General features: G+C 46.3%; 2 protein-coding genes across 3 annotated transcripts in view; one reads left to right on the top strand and one right to left on the bottom strand.

The window, feature by feature from the left end:
• The window catches only part of LOC125765793 (autophagy-related protein 16-1), a 229,858-nt gene that overhangs the window by 202,897 nt on the left and 4,401 nt on the right, over positions 1 to 22,560 (bottom strand). The gene's annotated exons all lie outside the window — the stretch shown is intronic.
• The window catches only part of LOC125765780 (uncharacterized), a 91,644-nt gene that overhangs the window by 68,737 nt on the left and 347 nt on the right, over positions 1 to 22,560 (top strand). For both annotated transcript variants that reach the window (XM_049431248.1, XM_049431247.1), the window contains 2 exons: positions 947 to 1,148; positions 21,133 to 22,520. In XM_049431248.1, the coding sequence (XP_049287205.1) occupies positions 947 to 1,148; positions 21,133 to 22,520 (1,590 nt within the window). The remainder of the gene's footprint in view (positions 1 to 946; positions 1,149 to 21,132; positions 22,521 to 22,560) is intronic.

Here is a 22,560-nt window from a genome sequence, read left to right on the forward strand (position 1 = left end):
GCACCAACGGACGCCCGGTGGCATTACTGCGTTGTCTTACCATCGGCGGAATGGTGTTATCAAACCAACTTCATACCAACTTCTTCGTCTAGCAGATGTCCGGACGGCTTCCAACGCATTGTTGCGCTAAAGAAAGACAAAAAGATTGACTCACACTTTCTTGCCCGCTGATCGGGAGATCGCATGGCACGTGATGTTGCCACTATGACGAATGCGATTTTCAAACAGTTAACGCAAAATATCGCTCCAGAACACCATCACGAACTCAACCATATCGCGACGCGTCGGAACAATCGGCCGCACAGAATGGGGTACGCGTCGTGCTACCTGTAGGCATTTTTTCCAGATACGCAATAGAAACATGCAACTGCTTCCCCCCCCCCAATCGATCGATTGGAAAAATTTCGATCATTTCAATCATTTTGCTTTCGTTCCATCAAAACATGATGGGCACTTGTGCACTGGTCTAGAAGTAGGTGAACTCAGCACGTTCCATTTTCCCCGACCGTTACAGTAGAAAGTGTACTATGGCATGTCGTGGACACTATTCCCTTTCTGTACTTAATAATTACCTTTTGCAGGTCGCATCTGATGCGATCCCTGGAAGCGTAAATAATCGCCTTTTTAAAGCGCTCGATTAAAACCGACCAGCGATGACGGGTCGTAAGATGAAAGAAAGTAAAATCAAAACTTCATACAACCGCTTTGGACGATAACCCTAGCAGACGATTCATGCCGAATAAAAAGGGAAATCTTTTCCCGTGTAGGTGATGATTTCTGTAATTTGTTATACCTATGTTGGCCGTGCCCTGCTAGCTTTGCTCCACACTTGAAGCAAAAGGACAACTAAATACCCATCGATAGTTAACATAGATTTACGCAGCTATTCGCCACACATCGATTATCATTGGTTCTTTTTTCTCTCTCTCTTCCCTTTTTGCATTAGGTGCACTTACAAAGTCGCAGTTCCCGGTGTTCACGATCTACGCACAGAAGTCCTGTCTGAAGCTGCGCCCGTGCGAACGTGCCTGGTGCATCGACAGAGTGCAAGGCTACAAGCTGAACGGACACGTCAAGCGTACCGCCCAGGTCGTTTCGCGCCGCGACTGTATCGAGATGTGTCTAGGAGAGAACGAATTCACCTGCCGGTAAGTAGACACCCATCCCTATCGTCACATTCGCTAGTAAAGGTCGGGGCTGCACACCGTTGCACAGTGGTTGGTAAAAAACGCTGCAACATTAAAATCAATGACAGCAAACTATTGCGTAGTAACACCGATCGTTGCGTCCGAAGGGAACCTCTGCCGGACGAGTAAACACCGTAACGGAGTCCCGTGAGATGGGGTGGCACCCTGGTTGAAACGTCCTCTCCCTTGAGGACGGTACTTGAAGATGCACCATGGTCCATTACTCAGGAGATTAATAAGCTCGGCATTTTAATGATGAATGATAATCGTAACGGGCATGAACTTTTAAACATATTCCCTCGCCAGACACACGCCAGATGCAACACGGAACGAATGCTCTGCCGCCCGGTAGGACTTTTTACACACAGTGCTCACGCTGATAGAATGACAAAGAAATCAATTTTAGCGATTTATTCAGTAGCGTAAACGAATTGCGGCTTCTTCGGGAACTCTTTGAAAGTGTTACAGACAAACGGTTTTTTTCGTAGCCACTCACGCCGAGTTACACCGATTATTTATCAGCTTTTATTATTGGATACGCATTCCTACGATAAAATACGCTCTCATATTGCTCGGTTAACTTAACAATTATTCATCACTTGTCCAAATCGGGCTCGGCGGGAAAGATGAGATATAAGGTGACCTTCTCTTCGATCGTCCTAAACAAGATCAAGGTGAATAGTGAGTCGAGTCACAACTGTGCCTAAACTGGTTTCAAAACTACTCCAGACAATTGTTTTTCAAGGCCGAGCGCGGTTGTTGATTTTTCCTGATTTTCTATTTAATATTAAACTTTCCCTCCCCATTTTGCCCCCCAGCGTTGGCAGGGCAGCGCGTATCTATCAACAAAATCTAAACATTCCATTTAGAGGGTAACCATCCATCGTTTAACGTTGAGTCATCATCTTGTTAGAATTTCCTAATGCTCTGTTGGACGATTGGGCAGCGATTACAGAACGTTCTTCCGTGTCCGAGACCCGCTTGCTGTTTGTTTTAAAGTATAGGAAAAGTCAATTTTTCGATCATTACAGGTTGTTCGATTGTCGATACCCGTCTTATGAGGGTCTGAGAGGTGAATACGAAACCCGCAGCAACTCAATTTGTAGAACCGGTTAGGGAAATACAGTAAGCTGTGATGGATTATAGACGGACATTCGGGATTATGTATATGACCCGGCCTCCCGTGTCAGGGTTTTGGTTATTGTTTCACCTCAAGATTGAAGGTGGAGCGAACGGATATTGGACCAAATAGATACAATGACTTTCAGTATTGCTACCCTACCGTACACATATCAACCGAATGAAAAGAGAAATTCATTTATTTACTTCTTATGGTACATTATTTTAGCACTTTGTACCAACTAAAAACTATTCTTACCCAAGTAAGAAACGGTCTGCAATTATTTGCACCGTACATACACATGAAGAAACGCCTTCACCTGACCGCTTGCTGAGGAAGATCAAAATAGTTAAATTCCGATTGCGAATCGTATCTTCATTCGATCCCACATCGGCAGCCTCCCGACGAGTAATTTTGCACTAGATCATTTCTGTCAGGTTTATTACCCCCGCCAGATTCAAACAGGCGATCATCTTCTTAATCCATCTATTTCAACGGGCCAGCCATCAGCCCGTCTGGGCAGAACAAATGGTACACATTGCTCCGAGATGTTCACAGTACGCTCAGTGGCGTTGATTTAGCAAATGCGACGCATCAACTAACGATGTTGCGATCATCAGAATGGCTCATTAAAAACCCATACTTCAGCAGAAAATGGCATAATGGTGCAGGGGAAAACTATTGCTACTATAATTATTAGAATATGATGTGCTCGTAGCGAAAGGGCTCGATGGTATTTTCTTCCACTGCTCGATTCTTCGCATTAGATGCGATGCATTTTCTTCACACTGTGCCACACTATACCAATGTTTGAACGATTGGGCGATCGTACATAGACGAAGGCCTAACCAGTGGCTTAATAACTTATCATCCAGTCTGCTTAAACACTCTTCAACCGAAGATGCAGTGCTCTTGCTTGTGTACGGGGGTTTGTGTCAGTCACAATGATCAAGAACAAACGACTAACTTGATGCGATTTGACGACAAAGTAACAAGTGTCGACATCATTGATGATAAAAAGAAAGACAAACATACGGCTGAATAAGACCGATCGCAAATTGTTGTCTATAATTCAGCTTCCTTCAGCTTCCAGGCAGACAAACTATCGTCCAAAATGAGTCTTCAATTTCCCTGACCAATGGAATTTATAATAATCCAATCGATTTTCTCAAGCTCAATGTAACTACATCGCCAAAGGAACAGGACTGTGAGGGAAACAAGAAAAACAAGCACAAAAAAAACCGGAGCTTATTCTACACTTACATCTAATCGGTGCTGCTGCGCTCATCAAATGGCACTGTATATGAATTGATGCGCCCGCTCAGATAAAACGAGAAAATTACAATTTCCCTCGACGAGTTGGTGCAATCAGCAGCAACCTGCACCGTGCTTGTTTGAAGAGGTACCGTTCGATGGTAATTATCCGCGAAGCCTATCATCTCAGAGACTTCACAGCGGGAACGAGAAAAAACCATTGCTGTAACCACCATCAATCGTTCGATCGAGCTCCCCGGATGGAGGGTGGTGTGGTTCCGTTCACGCGCGATTTATGAATTATTCATAGTCCTTTCGGGTGCGCGATCGGTGCTAAGGATCGTGCCCTTTTTATGCTGATGATGCCGGCAAACGGAAGCGAACCGAAACCCGATAAGCTTTGAACTTAGCTGCACGAATTCAACTTCTTGTGAATCCGGTAGCTTCCGTCCGACAGATAGGATATTTCGTGATTCGTCGCCACCAAAACTGGATCGTGTGATGCTAGTGACATACTTCATTTGGTGCAAGGGCAAAGAACCGCTCGCTCAAAACGATGCATGGGGCATTATTACGTCACTAGAATTCGCATTAGAGTCGCGGCACTACCCAAAGCGTTGGGACTGCTTAGTCTTGGAGACTCTCGCCGTGAGCCCCACCTTAATGAGCCCCATTAACGAGCGTGCTTACGCTGAACGGCTTCTGACATACGCGCGGAGCGCCGACTGCTCGCTAGCACCATCTCTTTTGATGACACCCGACAGCTAAATCATCCCCAAGGCAATTGTCAAACGCGGGAACGTTACCGTTAATTGGCAAATGGTGTTTTGTGCGTGTCGTTTGTCTTGCATTGAACTGAAGATTACTACGCAAAGCAAAGTGTGGGAATATATAACAAGCCGTTGCGATCCGGTTCTGTGATTTTTGTTGTTTCGATCCGCCCTTGTTCACAATCGGCGTATCCGATCAAAGATAATAAAAGCTTAATCGGCTTTAAAGATGGTTGCTTCTTCTGGATAATACTAGCTAGAATTCGCTAGAACGATCCGAAGATTTTCGGCAGCAATCAGCACAGGATCTCATTATTTTCTTATAATCTACTCTTCCACATGTTTAAGGTTTGCTTTATTGCCAAACTTTCCCGTCTCGTTTATGAGACCTTATATCGCTTTGTGGCATATTTCCTGCAGTAATTTCGTTCTAAACAACCGGTACACTTTTACATTGCAACATTTTTCGCCGAGCAAAAGCCAATGATCGCGATATCACTGTAAAAGACGAAGAAACCTAAAAGAGAGGAAAAGATATTGTTGGTTATGAGTTTCCATCCGGGGTCTCCGTTCCTGGTCATTACATTTTGCACACTTTTTTTTTGTTTTACAGACATAGTCATAAAACTTAAATTTTATCATCATCTAAATAGAGAAATCATGACCCATTCCGTGGGCTCACTTTCCCCCATTTTATTCCATTCCGCGTTGGTTGTCTCGGTTGCGACACGAAAATCCAAACATTCTGACCCTTTGGCAGATCGTTAGTGCTAAATGTGGTTCCCCTTTCGTACTAATCGTATCGAAATGGAAAGACAATTGCCAACACGAACATGAAACATTGAATTCCTTCCTTTTCCTGACCAAAACATGCTTCTTTTATTCTGACCATTGTTGGGTCTTCTTAGCGCTCTGTAGTAGAAAATAAGAGTAAATCTTCTATATCCGCCTGTCTGGTACTTTCATCTGTTCGCTCTGTGATGCTACTCATGCTCAGAAAGAACTTTGGACAAAAGTTTTGTAAGTTTTCCAGTTCTTTTTTTTGCATTTTCTATGCAACCCTGTGGTCTATAAACGATCACTCGACGGAAGTGAACATGGCACAACAGGGAGAACCATTCTAGGAACGATTTGCGCTCCAGCATCCGCCCGGTGACGACTATCGCGATGGTCAAAGTTCTCCGTTTTGGAGGGGCTGATTTTTTTTTCTACGCGGAAGCATAAAAACACTGATCGAAAGCTAGAATGATGCATCCCGGGAACAGGGGTGTAAGTTGATCACGCGGTCTCGGTTTGTACGAGGTGAACATGCGGTGAATTTATTGTTATGATTACAACCTAAACAACTCAACCGTTTACACTAACAACATCGGATATTGCTACTATTAAGCAACATTTCTTTCTCGCCCGAGTCGTCCCTTCCTCGTGAGCATCTCCCGGGGGCCGTGGGGCTTTAGGTGGGTTAGGTTTTAAACGTGCTTCTTGTCTTTTTTTTTTCTTCGTTGTACTATTTTCATTCTGTTACCCTCGCCCATACTCGTGTGTTCTATTCTATTAACCTTTCCACTAAGCCACATCACACGCTTCGAGGTTGGGCGCGCGCATGATCGCGATCTTGGTTCACAGGATTGCATCCGCTCGAATCACTCCAAACCAATCAACTGGGCGAGAGCAACCGCGAATAGTATCATCCCATACCGTCGTCCATTCGATTCATGTGCCACACATACACACACTTTTGCTTTATAAAAAAAAAACAAATTCCTTCAGGAGGAAAGATGTTTTTTTCTCTCCTCCTCCTCCACCTCAAACTTCGCTCGAAAACGTGCGGCTATTTGATCTTTGCAGCAAGCATAAAAGATATTAAGTTAACCCCTTCGGTACTATGGCTACCGCCTAGCTACCGTTAGTATGAGATGCCTTTCCTGTCTCTTGTTGGTTTTTTTTTTCGTGCGGCATTATCTTGTGCAATGTCCATTCGAAGGGTACAATCGGTATTTTCAGCTAACAACAGCCAACAACGCTTTACCAACGCCGGCCTCCCCAAACATCGTCCCGGATTGCTTACCGTTAAGAACGTCGTTCTAGCTGGTGGTTAGAAAAATGTGGTCGACATAGCTGTGAACATGGGTCTCTAGTATCATTTAGCTTCCACCTCGACACGTTCGGTCTTCACTCCGGTTTTCCAAACATACGCGGAAGAACGTACACAAAACCCGTCGAAGAATCCGGTCACTGAAATTCTACCTCTACCTTGACTCGATGACTGTGGCACTTCCCGGTTCGGCCGCAGTAATAGAACATGCACCATGTGACGTTCGAATGGATTTTGCGACCGAAACCGGTGCGTTTCACACCGCGGCAGACCGCGCGGTAGACCCCGTGACCAGAACATTATTAAAGAAGTGCGATTTGGTCACTACCAACGCAGGGATACTGTGCAGCCATCAGGATACTGCCAGCAGCAACGACGGCAACGATGGCAAAACAATTGCAACAGTTGCCCTTTTATGTAATTTCTGTCAACTTGATCACTTTTTATGCAAATAAACTACACCGGCTAGTAGAAACCAGCCTCGCTGGTGCTAAACAGACCAAGTGCTAACCTCTGTAACTCTTAGGGCGGAGGGAGAAAAAAACAAGAACACCCAACGGCAGGTATTCGAAACAGCGCAAAAGTTATGAACGAGCCTAGGTGAGATTGTCGCATTAAGTACCATCTGCTCGCCCTTTTCTACTCAATCCAACCACAAACGACTCGGTACCTTTACCTATCCCTAGTTGAGCCCTAGTCTGTTGCCTGTGTGCAAGCCTCTCAAAGTGACGCTTTGCGTACAACCGACCTCATTATATTCATTCACTAGCAAGAGTGGTCCATGCTAAAGGAGCAGAACCGATCTTAACGATCGCCTTCTTACTGTACCGCGGCAAGGCAAATCCATTCGCTTGGTACCCCGGCGCACCAACCCGGTGTTCATGCAGTCTCTTGCAATACCAAAGACGAGTACTAAAACGCAAAGCGTCACACAAACATCACCCGGTACGGAGACGCGACGACCGTTGCCTCGCGCAAGTGCAATCGAGCGAAACAATCGAGCTGAAGTGCAATTAACGCCACACGCACAAACAGCTTGCGAACTACCGGTTCCCGGATGGTGCATCGGAGCCCGGAGACTTAAACGATCGTTAGACCTGACAAAATGTTTCACTTCAATTTGCGCGAACCCAACTCTTTTCTGTCGGCAAAGTGTTTGGGGAGTTCCTTCTACACATCGGCAAGAATCTGCCCAGACATGTCAGACGGAAAAGATTACGTGTCTAGCGAGGTGATTCGAGTGAGAGAACACAACACGAAGCAAAACAGCAATAATCATAAATTTCATAATTTCTCTAACAACTCCCGGCTCTATTGATTCGAATGGGTCCAACACACAGTTTTGCTTGTTTTGTTGTTATATCCCTTTCCTTAGGAAATACTTTCATGGGTGAAGTTTTTCTTCTGCTGCGCTTTTTTTTTACCTCGCGTTTTTCTCGATTACACACGCTTCGGTAGAACTGTTTTCAAAACACTTCAAACAATTCACCACGTACACCTACCACTTTTTTTTGTTTATCGTACAGAATAAACTTCCTTAAGTGGTCGAGTTAATATTTTCCTAAACTTCCAGCGACAGGTGAACAGACAACGCAAACAGCACCATCGAATCGCCATCGTGTTAGACTGTTTCAGATTCCATTTTGGGTAGAAGTTAAGAATAACTCCTTCGCTACCTTCCTTCCGCTACCATTACCAATTGTTGCACCAAGTCTCTAGCGCAAAATGCGCTCATAGAAAAGGAGAACCTAAATTGGAGCGTATCGATGCTAGGAAGACAAAATTACCATAGCATTAACATTGTATGCAAATCCTGCTCGTTTCCATAGGCTAGAGAGCACGGTTTATCTGAGGCGGCGTTTGGCTGACAAATTAAGGCATGATTTAAATTTTCATCCGATCAATGGTAGAAAACAAAAACAAAAAAGCAAAATAGTTCGGGAATCAAACGCTCGCGCTTCCAATTCCTGCCGCCCAAACTGGAGACGAGATTCGTTGATGTATCCCCTGAGGTGACGGTTTGCTAAGCAGCATAAACCGGCATGGCAGATTGTGGTCAAACACTAACAAGGAGAAAAATGGGAGGATCGATAAAGGAACGAAAAAAAAACACACAAGCCAAACAAACCCAACAAGAGCTCAATGCCGGAATGTCTACGAAGCAATAGCGTATATAAGCGAATGAATCGCGACGTTGAAATATAAATTAGATTATCCTTCAACGTTCCTTCCCCCATTTTGGCCGGGCAAATGGGCGCACACGAAGTGTGATGAAAGCCGCTGATTTCAGCCGTGCACCCAACAGGCTTGCGGGCTCATTCCTCCTCACATTACGCGGACGCTGTGCCGCGGAGTGAGTTGGAAGCACACAAGAAAGCTTCCACGGTTTGCTTCCACCGAAAGAAAGCGAACACGAAAGCGGGTAAGCGCGGCCAGTGCGCAGGGTAAAAATAACAAACTACCAGCGCTTCGGGGATGACGCTATCAACGAGACCGCCGGACCGCTGTTTGGAAAGGGTCATTTAAATTGATTGCTTAAATAAATATTAAAACAAGTGTATTGGTTAGCGGCCGTACCGGTCAACAATTGGCATTGGCAAATGTGGTACAAACGGATCAAGCACTAAGATCATCTGGTGCTGGTGTTTTCGCTCTGGTGTGATACGCCAGCCCTTTAAGAAGGCACCCACCAAAATGTATTCCGTTGCGGCTGAAGGTTAGTTTACAGTTACCGGAACGCTCCGGATACAAAAACCCGGACAAACCACATTCGTTATCGCAGCCGATCGAGGCCAGACTCGTTCTGGATGATATGTGTCATATTGGGTTGATGCGGTGGTAAATGGATTGCAAAATTTATGCATAGTTACAATAGGAAGTAAGTTCTGGAGAATAGTACAACATACAGAAAAGGATAAGCTTATATAATTCAATGTCGTCTTTTTATCTGCAAAAGTCGTACAATTTTTGTAACTCAAAGTTTAGTGTTATTGAAGTAATCAAGAAATTGAGGGATGACGACATTCTTCGGACGACACTGAGAAACACCAAATAGTTTGTCTACCGAATCTGTGAATCTCAAAATCCCAAAAATAAAGCTCGTCTTCGCACTTATGTTGGAATTTGTTAGCGAAACCAAACTGCTAAGCATGTTATCTGTATCTTCCCTGGGCGCCAGTTCAATCCATATCGGAAGAAACGCAGAAACCAACATCTGAGCTAGTCAATCTCTATCCAGAGCTAAACACACAGCAACCAATTCGAAGCGGGAGAAAAATAGTGAATTTCTTCTAGCGGTACATTTTGCAAGACCACGAAGGACCGAACCAAAAAGGGGGAGAGAACCTGGCCATCCCGGCGATATGGCTTGATTGCAACTAATCTAGAAAATTAGCTCAAATCGGAAAATCGTTGCTCGGGTGCACACCGAACAAAACGCTAGGTGCGATGATCAGCAAGTGGATCGGCAAGCTCCACAAATATCGTGTCGAGCCGCTTCACTGTTTCACATGCTCCATCCACGATGCTGTTCCTACCGTTAAGCCGAATTGTGCTGATCGGAAGAAAACGAGATCGATTATCGATTGTCCAAACAACGCACACCTGCCTGCAAGGTATTTGATTTAACGGTCAGGGCTAGATTTTCATCGTGAGCAAAAAAAAAAACCTCCCCGACTGTTAAATGGTATTACATAAATCCGATAAGCATAATTTTCCAAACCCCTATCGATCGATGAAGCAAGCGGGCAACGCAATGCCCTGATTACGATCCGTTCCTGGTTAACCCACATCCCAGGCTAATTGGACCGACATGTTTCTTAATTGCAAAGAATACGGCTCCGTTCCAGAAATTCAGACACCCGCCCACCCCCGTCGGGAGAACCGATGCACCGAATCTGCACATTACGACCCCGGGTGAGCGGAGGTCAAGTCTAAGAAGTTGTTGCTTACAGTGTGATTTCGATTTTTTCTATTATCTTTCTTCTTTGCCTCTCTTGTGTCAACCGTTCTATTTGGTGCATCGTTCGTAGTTGGTCACGAGTTCCAAAACGGATCGTCGTGAAGACCCGTGTAGACCGAATCGGAATACTCCGGCGGGGAGATGCGTGAGAGAACATACCATTGTCCACATCACAACAATCCAACATGTTTTTTTTTTACAGAGTAACGTTACAGTACCAGCGCTGAAACTAAAATTCGTGAAGTGGTGGAAGAAATGCACCACTCATTCCCGGGGCCCAAAAGGAATGGCGCCCCCATAGGGGGATTTTATTTTTATTTCTAAACCCCCCGTAGACAACCCAAATTAAAGTTACAGCCCCAATAGCGCACTCGGTCGGTCGAGATACGGACCTGCTACTATTATTATCGTCCGCCGTACAGACACTTTCCGTGATTTTCCGAGGTAGCATGTGCAGCGTTCTGATCCTCCTCTTCTTATATCCCGCTACTCCCTTCTGTGGGATGGGAAAACAGAGCTATGAATTGACCCTTTTTCTTTCTTTCCAAGTGATAGTGTGTAAGCCACTTAAAGGGACTATCTTGCCCTATAAGTATGACCACCATCGCATCTTCCACCATCGTTCTCAAGAAAGTTCCAGGAGTGTCCATGGACAATAGGCGTTCCGTTCTGCAAACGACGTTCCATAATTAATTCTAGTACATATTGTAGGCTCACACACACGCCCCTTGAAAGTCTCCCACGAGATATCGCAAGCATAAACTCGGACGACACTCGGCGCTGTCCCCCCTTATTCCGGGCGCCTTGGTAAATGGGGAACAACCGTGTGTGAGCGCGCGCTCGGGAGCGCTAAATAATATGAAATTAGTGTGTGTTTATTAATTGGCAGAAAATTAATTATCCTATCTACTTGTGCCGCGACCTGGACCAAAGAGGCGCGCCTAAGTTCCGTAAAATGTACCGTTCGTTTGGTCGCCGTGGTCTGTGTTCACGGTTCTAATTACTATCCAATGGCCAGGAACAAAACAACAACTGCACATACACGAAAAAAAAATAGGGCTTCAGTTCTAGAGCCCCAATCATTGTGTCTGCATTGCTGGAGAGTTAGGCAGAGGATCGGATCTCAAATCGCAAGCTGTGCGTTTCATCTACCATCGTGTGCAATCGTTACATTACACTTCAAATGGTGGCTAATAGGGATGAAGAAGATTGTGCGAAAAATTCTAGCGGTTTTTCAAAGCGGCCACTTCTATAAAACCCCCACCAGCCAGAACACAGTACACCTTCATCATTCTTATTCATTAGCTTTTTTGGGTCAACACTATACCTTTCTGGCGATTTCATGAGTATGTGCGTTTTACGCTCTATTCCATCACACCAATTTTAAATCTCATCTTCCGAGACCGCACCACATGACTTTGGACAAGTTCACGTGGCGTAAGGATAGAAAAGAAACACACCGTAGTGGACTCACCCGTATGACTGATGACGAAGCGGATAAGGTAAACCTTCCCCAGGTACAGCACCGGGATAAGAGAAGGAGAAAGTCTAATTAATTTACCGCATCGTGCACACGCGATCATGGGCCGATCTTCACGATGCCGATCTGTCGCAGCCACTCCCGTTTGCGATCCGTTTTGCTTTAGGTTAGATCCCCGTCGCACTAAAGTGTCTAGCGAGTCTTCTGGACGGGAGTTGACCCGTAGAAAGTCCAATTAAAACCGATGCCCATCTGTATGGTGAAACGCATCGTATGGATGGGAATTGAGCGAGAATTTTCCGGGAGCTTTAGAGGAGGTGCAACTAGAAAGCATAATTCCACCACCACCCTTGGAACTGACCCCTCCAGTTGTTGGGTTTTTTTTCCTGCAAGCGCCAAGATGTTTCGCGTGTTAGCACGTTTGCCAGGTAACGATAGTGAGCACCAGCAGTTGGTGATAGAAACCCTGGAAAACGGGTCCACATTCGTACAAACCGTTCCCAAAGCGTACCAGCGGGAATCTTCCAACGGTGGCGGCGGCGGACATTCTCTGATCCCAGGGACCGCATGCAATGTGAGTGAGCTGCACGAGTGTCGAATGCTATCATACCCGAGCTGTCATATTATTTGCCACAACCGCTGTTGCAGAAAACCCCCGGCGCGGCGGGCAAAAAGGTAAACTGTCAATCCCTGGTTCAGCGAGCCACACATTGTTCGGATCGCGTACTTCTACACCGCAGCCAAAGTGTGTTTTGTTTTGTCCGTTTTCAACGCTAGTCAAACGGTTGTCAACAAACGGTAAAAGGACGTTTTGAGATGCTACCTTTTTTTTTTTTAATTTCATATCTCTTCCTCCAATGGAGCATTCGCCAATGGAGGCAGCAAAAATATCGGCAAAACAAAAACACACACAGGAATATCTTTTTACCACCTACGGCGATCGTTCTGTGTGGTTGGCGCCAAATTGCGTGACCGTGTAGCAATCGCTTTCTGGTCACGTATTGACTAAGCGACCCTCTCTCCCCTCTCTGCCAGAGTCCGAACTCTGGCGGATTGCTATCTACAGCACTCGAACCGGTTACACTTTGGTTCCGATTTATTTTCCAACCGGAGCGAAAATTGTTCCTTTAATGATCGGCGTAGCCTACAGCCGTCACAGTAGCAGCACCACACGGGCCAAGGTTAGAAAAGAAGCCGCACTATTCGCACGTCAGCGCGAATCCAAACTCTCTTTGCCAAACATAAATCATGTCCCACTGTCATGTGATATCGCGATTGATCGATCCCCCCTCCCCCACCCACCCCCTTCTCCCATGGTCTCATATTGAGAGGACTGGACGAGACGGGACAGGACAATCGTAGAAACCCGACCCATCTTAAAGGGTTTGCCGACCCCCGGGCGGGAAAAAGAGCTGGGGATAAAGCTTTTAATATGTCCCTCCACTTCCATCAATCTATTGTTGAGCGTACGGTGCGGTGGGGCCTTCCTGTGCTTGCGATACAATCGACGCCATGTCGCAAAACGATCGCCCGCGTGAATCGATCGCGACTGATGGGGTAAGTGTGCACAAATGTGCACTTCCCGCTTTGCGTTGAAAATTGAAGGATTTATTCCAATGAACGTCTTTCGCGAACGATCTCATTAGCATACGGGAAATGTGATAGCACTTCACCAATGCCGGCGAACGGTCTTACCGGTCATTCTGGTTAAACGATGGCTTCTGAATCTGGGCACAATAGTTCGTTTGTTTTTTTTTCTCATTTTGCCATCAGAAAATCGAATTGACGACATTCCGGATACGTTTTGCCTTGCGAACCGAGGGTATTGGCATGTGGGTTAAATTATATTCAACGTCAATTGTCATCCCAATAATCGACAACGAAGTGTAAAAAATGAAGCTAAACTGAACGCGGAAAGGCTTCGAAGCTGGGGCTCAACATTTATTTACGTAACACGTTTGTTCAAACACCTTTTCCATACAGCATAGTGCAAGACCTCCGTTATAGCTTTTGGAACGAGTGGTAAATTTTAGTCCAACGCCTCAACGGACTGCAGCGCAACACGGCGCGATCTGCTGTGATATGACTAACAACAAATTTCCACCACCACCCAGATACCAGCTGTGTCCGCGCTACGACCTTGTAACTGGTCCCAACCGAATGCACTACTTCTCGAGAATCAGCTCATCGCTGTAACTGTATGTCCGGGCTGTTCGAAGGGAATGGGAAAAGCCACCTGGTCCAGCCTCCCAAAGCCCAAAACATCACCGCCTCCTCTCGGCGTACATTGGGCCTGTTCGATCCTACGACGCTTCATCTCAAGAAGAGCAAAGCGAAGGGTGTGTGTATATCGGTACTGCAACGTCCAACGGTGTGCCAACGGGAAAATACAACAACAACAAAAACCCCAATCCCCGCCCGTGTGCCGTGTACACGTTTTCGCGCGGAAAGAGAAGGTGTTAATGAAATTGGCTACCCAGCTAGGGGTGGGGATCCCAGCGGGTTGCAACCACATCGATAGTGCGCATCGGGATGAGATGGAAAAAAAACACATCTTCTCATAGCGATGGTACCCCGTTAGCACATTTACCTGGCTCGGTGGCGTAGAAAACTGAACATCATTTTCGATTGACCCAATTACGGGCAGCACCCGGGTATCCATTCATCAGACTCTCCGCATCCAACTGCCAGTCGAAGAGGAGGCATGTGTAACCAACCTCGATCCCATTGCTTGACCAGGCGCGGCACGGAAAAGCTTTTGATTACTCAATTACAATTATGCATTATTTATGCTGAGTTACTGTTTTATGCATTATGCTACTGGTTCGTAGTATATGTCCAGCAGGCGGTTCTTAACTATGTGTCCTACTGCAACATTAATCCCTTCATCACATTTTCCAACTACAGACACACACACATAACATAAAAATTCCTCAGAAGCCTACGAATAGCCTACAAAATGTGGCATTAAATTCCGTTCTCGTTAGCATTGAAACAACAAAATAAATCTTGGCACGAGCCTGGCACGCATTTTCAGAAATAAAATAAACACACTTGCTAATGAACCGTGTACCTACGATAGTGGTAAATTAATTACTCCTTACTACACTAATCCGTACTACCATCATGAAATGGTGGACGTGCTTTCAATTGCTTGTAATAAGCGCTTGGATATGTACAGCGCCTTCCGTACGAAAGTCCTGTGCACACAAAGTAGGTGAATGCTAAAACCTGATAGCGCAAGAAGACATGGGCGGCCCCAGTGATGCTGCCGCCCGGGTTTTTTTTGTTTGCGTTTGAAGAGATAATTAACATTCATTGCGTCTGTCTTGAACCGAGCGTGTATAGAACGGCGATTACACCTGCGACCACAACACAAACCGGCGGATTGCGCCGTTTTCTCTCGCCGTCTCGAGGGCTAAGTGATTTATAGTGTCACCACCCAAAAGGTGTCTTCTTACATTTCCCGACGAACAGACATTAAATTGTATGAAATGGTTTCAGAGAGGCGATAATCATGTCACAGCAATCCGTTCGGTACGTTGTTTACGCTTGTCTACATGGTTGGCGACCTCTTGGAACTTATCCCCTTTTGTGGTTCGGTGAGTTTCGGGACGATCTTATCTAAATTGTTTTCCTTCGATATGTTTTTTTTTGCGAGTAACAAATTCCGTGAACACACGATAACATAACAATTCCAGTAATGTGAATTTTGACCCGCTTTTTTTTGTTGGGCGACCACACATTCTTCACGTTTGCAAAACTTTGCCGACATAATTTTCTTTTGACAAGTGAATTAATTACCGTCTCCCAGTGTTAATGGAAACATTATGTAAAGCTTTGCCTGGCTACAGCAGAAACATAAAATGCTTGGAGCAATTCATCTTGTTTACCGTTACACCTTTTTTGTTGTAACAGAATTACCTTAGAAGATTAGTCTGGACTTCAACTTCCAGGGAACTCAGCAAACGCTAGCGTTGTTGCAGAAAGTGCCAAAATCTCAACACGTAGCTTAACGATGGAAGTGACATTTTCCATAAATCGCGGCACATGCTCGTGGGCCGCTACAGGTAGACAGACTCTCGAGCTCAATTAACTTGCAACCATCAGCTTAAGCACGGTGGTAAATTACGGTACAACGGATTAGAGCATGGCAGCTACACACACGCGGTTGTGGCTTTGTTGATCTTCACCAGAGCACGTAGCAAGCCCTTCGGAAAAGATCGATTCCGGCAGATTAGAACCTACAGTCGCGCCCTTCCCTCTATATCTATCTACCCAAGTGTTGAGGATTCGCTAAGGTCACCGGTATGATGACTTCTGCAGCAAGCGCTTCCTGGCCCATCCTTTCCGTGCACGTTCCGTGCACCATTGTTAGTTCGTGTGCAGTACGGTGTGTGACTATCTGCTGCGACATGACTTCGGTACTTGATAACCATCAAGCAGTTAGTAGATCTTGTCGGAACCGCCAACCGCGATCCCCTCCTTCGATGGATCCGAATCTTTTTCCCGACCCAAGAATGGATGGTCTGTCGTGTTGGCATGTGAGCCTGTGCGCGATTCTGCTGACATTCCAATTACTCCCCAATCATTCGACGAGATCGTACACGGCACGCGCAAGCAGAAGAGTTACGGTTACGGACGGTCCAGAGAAGGTTTCCATCCGTCTGGCGGTACGTGCTTACAAACGTGGAGATGTTTCACCAAGCAACCGAGCGAAGGAAAGAGAGCGACCCCCCCTCAAAGGAGGTACAACAACCTGTACCGGATTCATTCTTCATCCGCTCGAAGGGTGATGAAGCTTGTCTTATTAGCACAAAATGGATCACACACAAAAAGGAACCCAAAGCGGACCACGCACATGCAGCCGCGAATCCGCAGGCCGTCCAACGTTTGTGCACGGACAGGCGCGGTCCGTATCGTAATTGTACGCCCGATCCGATTCCGAGCGCCAATGCTGGTTCACGCTAGCGTTCTCGTTGAGGCATTAAACCATCTTCAAAAGGAATCCATAACAACCTGTTAATTATATTCTTCCCTTAGCTTTCGGGCCGGTGCTGACCGCATGTCTAGTCGCGCACACACCTTGCGCAAAATCTAGTCGTGTTCGAATCCGATCGCGAACGAACGTTGCGCAACGCCCTTTTTCAGAACGCTTCTTCACCCGGGTTCTTAACATGGCGATGCACAGGTCCATCACCTTCCGCTTTTAGTAACAACAATAATGGGAGCATTGTGGTGCTGTGATCCGAAGAAGGATGCTTAGAGGCAGCATGGAAGAAGCTCGTACTATATCATTATTGTTAGACGATAGCAGCAGGGAAACAATTACTATTTGAACCACGACCTCTAGCACTGTGCAGGAACGGCAAACGAACCCAACCCCGCGTTATGCGCGATCCGGGCCGGAAACGGCTAACGCTATAGAAGCGTTACGGGGTTTTTGGGGCCCATTCCCGCACCAACTTTGGAAGATGGTTGCACAAGCGGAATGTTTGTACGAAGCAGAAGAGCAAAAATGGCACGATAGGAGGACATCTTTCGCCACAATTGTTAGCAAACAAGGGGTGGGAAGGGGGGAGGAGGGCGAAGACCATTAAGCGCACTTTGTACCAACCAAACCGTACATATTTTATATTTTATCCCTTACATCCTCCCCCTCACTTCCCTTTGGCGATCCATTGCACCATTGAGAACCGCAGCATCCTGGTCCAGAGCTGCTCAACTTCTTTCACTGATAAGAATCTCTCCAAACCCTTTGGCTTGTGTTTTCCAATTTGGAGTTCCTAGCGGTCCATTGTGGAAATGCGACTTTGGCTGAACCCCGTTTTAGCAAATCCCCTTTCCCACATGTCAATGCGCTTATGAAACAAGCTGCAAGGAATGGTGGCGGAGAGGTGAATGTGGGTGTGTGTGTGTGTTTGCACTATGCTCGATTTGGTACCGCGGGCGTGTTCGCGCTCACATGAAGGCAAATAATGGAAGTCGGATAAAAGTAATAACAAGTAAAAATATCTATCCCCGGATGTACTGCGAACCTATTATTATTGCCTATCGCAAGCCCATCGTTCCATGAGCTCTGCCAAGAAGGCAGAACATGAAGAGAATCGGCCACAAGTTTCCTTCCTATCCCCCACGGCCCTTTTCACTTTTTTTCCCCCGACCGAGTCTTGCATAACGCCCCATTCAGAACCATTTTGATTTAATAAAGCACCGTGCGCTTGTTAAAACTATTGCAGAACAAGCATTCCACGGTGCTTTAGCATGCACCGCGTCAGACGACAAACTTTGCTGAATCGTCGTTGACCACTTAGCGAGTGAAGCGAGTGCCGAGAAGGTGCCGAGATCACTTGATCCCGCGATCAAGAACACTCCACGCTAACAGGTAGTGGCCAGAACGCAAGCTCAATGGGAAGATGGGGATCAGACTCGTGACAAAACCAAACGACAACTGGGCGACGACTCTAATGATCACCAATTATTGCGATCAGAGCAACAGAACGATGCCTCCGAATGGTAATCCTTGTTACATGACAGCGAACAAATCGTTTGCTGAATGCTCACTCACCTGGCCCGGCCGTTTCCATCTCGAGGGATAATAGTAAGAGCGATCCTGGAACGAATGAATAGCACCGTGTCAGAATGGTTCTATCGATCGATCCATCTATTCCCAGGCGCGTGTTGTTGTTTGCGAGCAGTCGATCGTGTCCCATCCGGGTCTGTCGGCCTGTCGATAAAGGTCCATCAGTCTGCGTTCGGTTTTTGCAGACCGCTGCATTCCGCGCAACTACCACCACGCCGGGAGTTTGTCACTGTAATCAATCATCAAACGCAAACCACCGGAACGACACGGATCTTTTGCTGCGGTACGATGTCATCAGCCTTTGCCTACTGGGCACTACCGCGCCACTACCCAAAACAGCTCAATTTACACAGCGTTCGGTCTGTGGCCGAGCATAAGTGTCATTATTATTGTTTCTCACCGCCTAACTATCATTACTACTAGTGCTATTCCTGCACCGCCCTTTCCCTCCAAGGACGTTCCGGTTCGATGACCTATCTCTTTCTTTCTCTCCGTCTTCACCGGTCTCGGATGGCCGATCAAGCACCCAAACCAATCAAGAAGACGAAACCACGAATTGCGTGCTTGGTTTGCGCCCTTTTCGTATAACGGCCAAGTGAATGCGAATGAGAATTTTATGTGTTTTCCATTTCTTTTCACACAATCGTCAGCTCACTGTCGTTTGCACAGCATAACACACTCATTTGGGGACGGTCCGTTTTACGCAACAGCTACCAAGAGAGAAAGATATACGAGTCGGCTGTATCTATTTGAGTCTAAAATAAAAAATGGATAAAAAAAATTAAACAAATCAAAAGTGCTTATCTTTAACATTTGAAATGTGTGCAACGGAAATAGCTAAAAACCGAAACAAGCACTAAATGGCACCATAGGGTTCCGATTAGCGTACGAAAGCGCGCCACTGCGTACGATCGCACGCCACTAGATCAATGTATAGGGTGCCCGATTGATCAATGACCTTTCGAGAGGGGAGGGAAGTTCTATTTCGCGATTCTTCTTTACCTCTTTACAAACACACATCTCAGTAAGGATTGAAGGTTCGATTGATTTCAGCTTCGTTTGTTTTCTGTTTTGTTTTCAATTAAGATTCTCTATACCATGTGAAACTCTCCAGCACGGACTGTTCATCCGATAAATATAGCATTAAAAAAACAACAAAAATCAGCGAATGAGGGAAACCATTATTGCTAAAAAAAACTCGTTTTTCCAGGTCATTTTTATCACGGCATCCCAAAACAACCGGTCAAGGATTTTTGAGGTTGTATCATTGTATGCCTTTTGCACTGTTCAGTCATCTGTTCGGTGTCCGCTGGATTACACTTTTTTGCCTTTTTATTCCGAAGAAGATGCCGCCTTTATCTCTAAGAATAAATTAACAATAAGTTTTATCGAAGAAGAAAAATTACAACTTTACGTAACGTTAAGAATTTGCTTCATTTCGAATCATTTCGATTTACGAACTTACTGAAGGGGAATGACTCCATTAGACGAGCTGAAATTCATCTGTAACACCGCCTTACGTTTTGACCGTTGGTTGTCCACCATCATATCAACACAACCACCAAAGCGGCAACCGCAGAGCAGTCCAGCAGAGCTAGCTGGTTTGAAACGGGGTGGACAAGAAAGATTATCTGAACGAATTGTGCGGCAAATGAAATGCAAAAGCGTAAAAGTGGAGAAAGGGCATTTCCATCGTGAAATGGAAAGCACCCGAAAACCGCAGACACCGGGCCTAGGTCACACTGTTATTTGCTTTGCGTTCGAGACCACACAATAGATTGGTGAGGGCGTGACATACTTGCAGCGCCCGCTGTACAATTTGCTTCGCTCCAGTTTTGCCCGATCACCTTCCGGTTATGGGTCACCAACTCTTGCTCTTAGCCGATCGGTTCATCAGCATCTCGCACGTCACGGGCACTATTTGTTATTTCAATCTTTGCCTGACGCTGTTTGGCATAACCGGTGTTGGTGGTAATCGGTGACCAGCGATCATACCCGGAAATATATTCGCTTCCCTTGCGAACAGGACAACCACCATCCCGGTTTGTACGTCCAATGTAGGTAGGCTGCATCCGCTATCGATGAAAATTGATCAATTATTATAATTACTACCACACATTGAACACCGCGACACGTGCAGATGAGAGACCGCGTCCATGGCAGCGAAAGACTGTAGCGCTAAAGTATCTGGTTCTTTGCGCTTCACCATACTGACTGTACTAGAATTCAATCCCCGTTAGGATCATTAAAGCGATGTTCCCTTGCCACCGGTTGTTTCTTCACACAATATAGGGCACCGTATGCAAACGGATGGCAATCGGTGGAGAGATTAAATTTTACTGATTTGAATATGACAAACTCATGCTAACGGTTCAAGTAGTTGGTGCGTCGGAATGTTAATGTACGAGGTGTAGAGATTTCTGCCTTGTGAACTTCACCAACTAGATCACTATCACAAGCTCTCATATTGCTACCGTTACCGTTCTTCATTGGTAATTCGGACCAACTATTTGCAAAACTGTTCCCCTCCTTCTGTTAAAACATTTGGCATATAACATGGGAAGATTCCAAATATTCTAACAAAAATTATTTTATATACTGAATCACAGCGTTCGAACCGAACATCCAAACATTCGATCTCATGTATATGATTGTTTTCTTGTATTTTCTACACAACTACAGTTCGGCCAACTTTTACCAGACCACAATGACTTGCGAGCTGTCCGACATGGACCGTATCACGCTGGCTGGATCCTCCGCCTTCCAAACGAATGACGGTGCTGACTACCTGGAGAACAACTGCGCCGAAGAACCGACAAAGCTGTGTGAATTCAAGCGCCTATCCGGACGCATATTGAAAACGGTCGATTCCGTGTACCAGGACGTTGCCAGCGTGGACGAGTGCCGTGAACTGTGCCTGAGCTCACCTTACCGTTGCCACTCGTACGACTACGGAGATACTGGCGATATGGTGTGCCGTCTGTCCCATCACAGCCGTGCCACGCTGTCCGACATTCAGGATCCCTATCTGGACGTGCCGGAAGCTGCCACCTACGAACTGTCCTCGTGCTACAACGTTTCGATCGAATGCCGTGCCGGCGATATGATTGCCAAGATCCGTACCTCCAAACTGTTCGACGGCAAGGTGTACGCTAAGGGATCGCCCAACTCGTGCTCGGTCGATGTAAAGAACTCGCTAGAATTCGAACTGCGCATGGGATATCAGGATATCGACTGTAACGTGCGCCAGAACGGTTTGGGCCGCTACCTGAACGATGTGGTCATCCAGCATCACGATACCATCGTAACGTCTTCGGATCTGGGTCTGGCCGTCACTTGCCAGTACGATCTGACCAACAAGACCGTCTCGAACGATGTCGATCTGGATGTGACGGGCGATATTGAACCGGCCCTGTCGGAAGAAGTTGTTGTGGATTCGCCCAACGTAGTGATGAAGATTACGACGCGCGACGGTAGCGAAATGATGCGCACGGCCGAAGTTGGCGATCCCCTGGCGCTGCGCTTCGAGATCCTGGACCCACAGTCACCGTACGAGATCTTTGTCCGCGAGCTGGTTGCAATGGATGGTGTGGACAGCAGCGAAATTACCCTTATCGATGCCCGTGGTTGTCCTACGGATCATTTCATCATGGGACCAATCTACAAAAGCGCCAACTCAGGCAAGATCTTGCTCTCGCACTTTGATGCATTCAAATTCCCCTCGTCGGAGATGGTACAGTTCCGTGCGCTCGTCACACCGTGTATGCCGACCTGCGAACCGGTACAGTGCGATCAGGATGACTTCGGTGGTGAGCTGCGCTCGATGGTATCGTATGGACGCAAGCGACGATCGGTAAACGCTACGATGAGTGCACTGATGGATGCGGCTGTACGTCATCGCCGAGAAACCACACGCCAGGCCCCGCAGGACGATATGTTGCTAGTGCAATCGATTCAAATTACGGACAAGTTTGGATTCGAGAAGCAGCAGGGTGCTAAGCCAAAACTTAGCAGCAGTGAAACCGTGTTCGTTGCCAACGATGGACAAGGTATCTGTGTCAATGGATTAGGTAAGTATACGATCGCGCACACATTCGGTAGGATCGTACG

This window comes from Anopheles funestus, chromosome 2RL, assembly GCF_943734845.2.
Source record: "Anopheles funestus chromosome 2RL, idAnoFuneDA-416_04, whole genome shotgun sequence".
NCBI lineage: Eukaryota > Metazoa > Arthropoda > Insecta > Diptera > Culicidae > Anopheles > Anopheles funestus.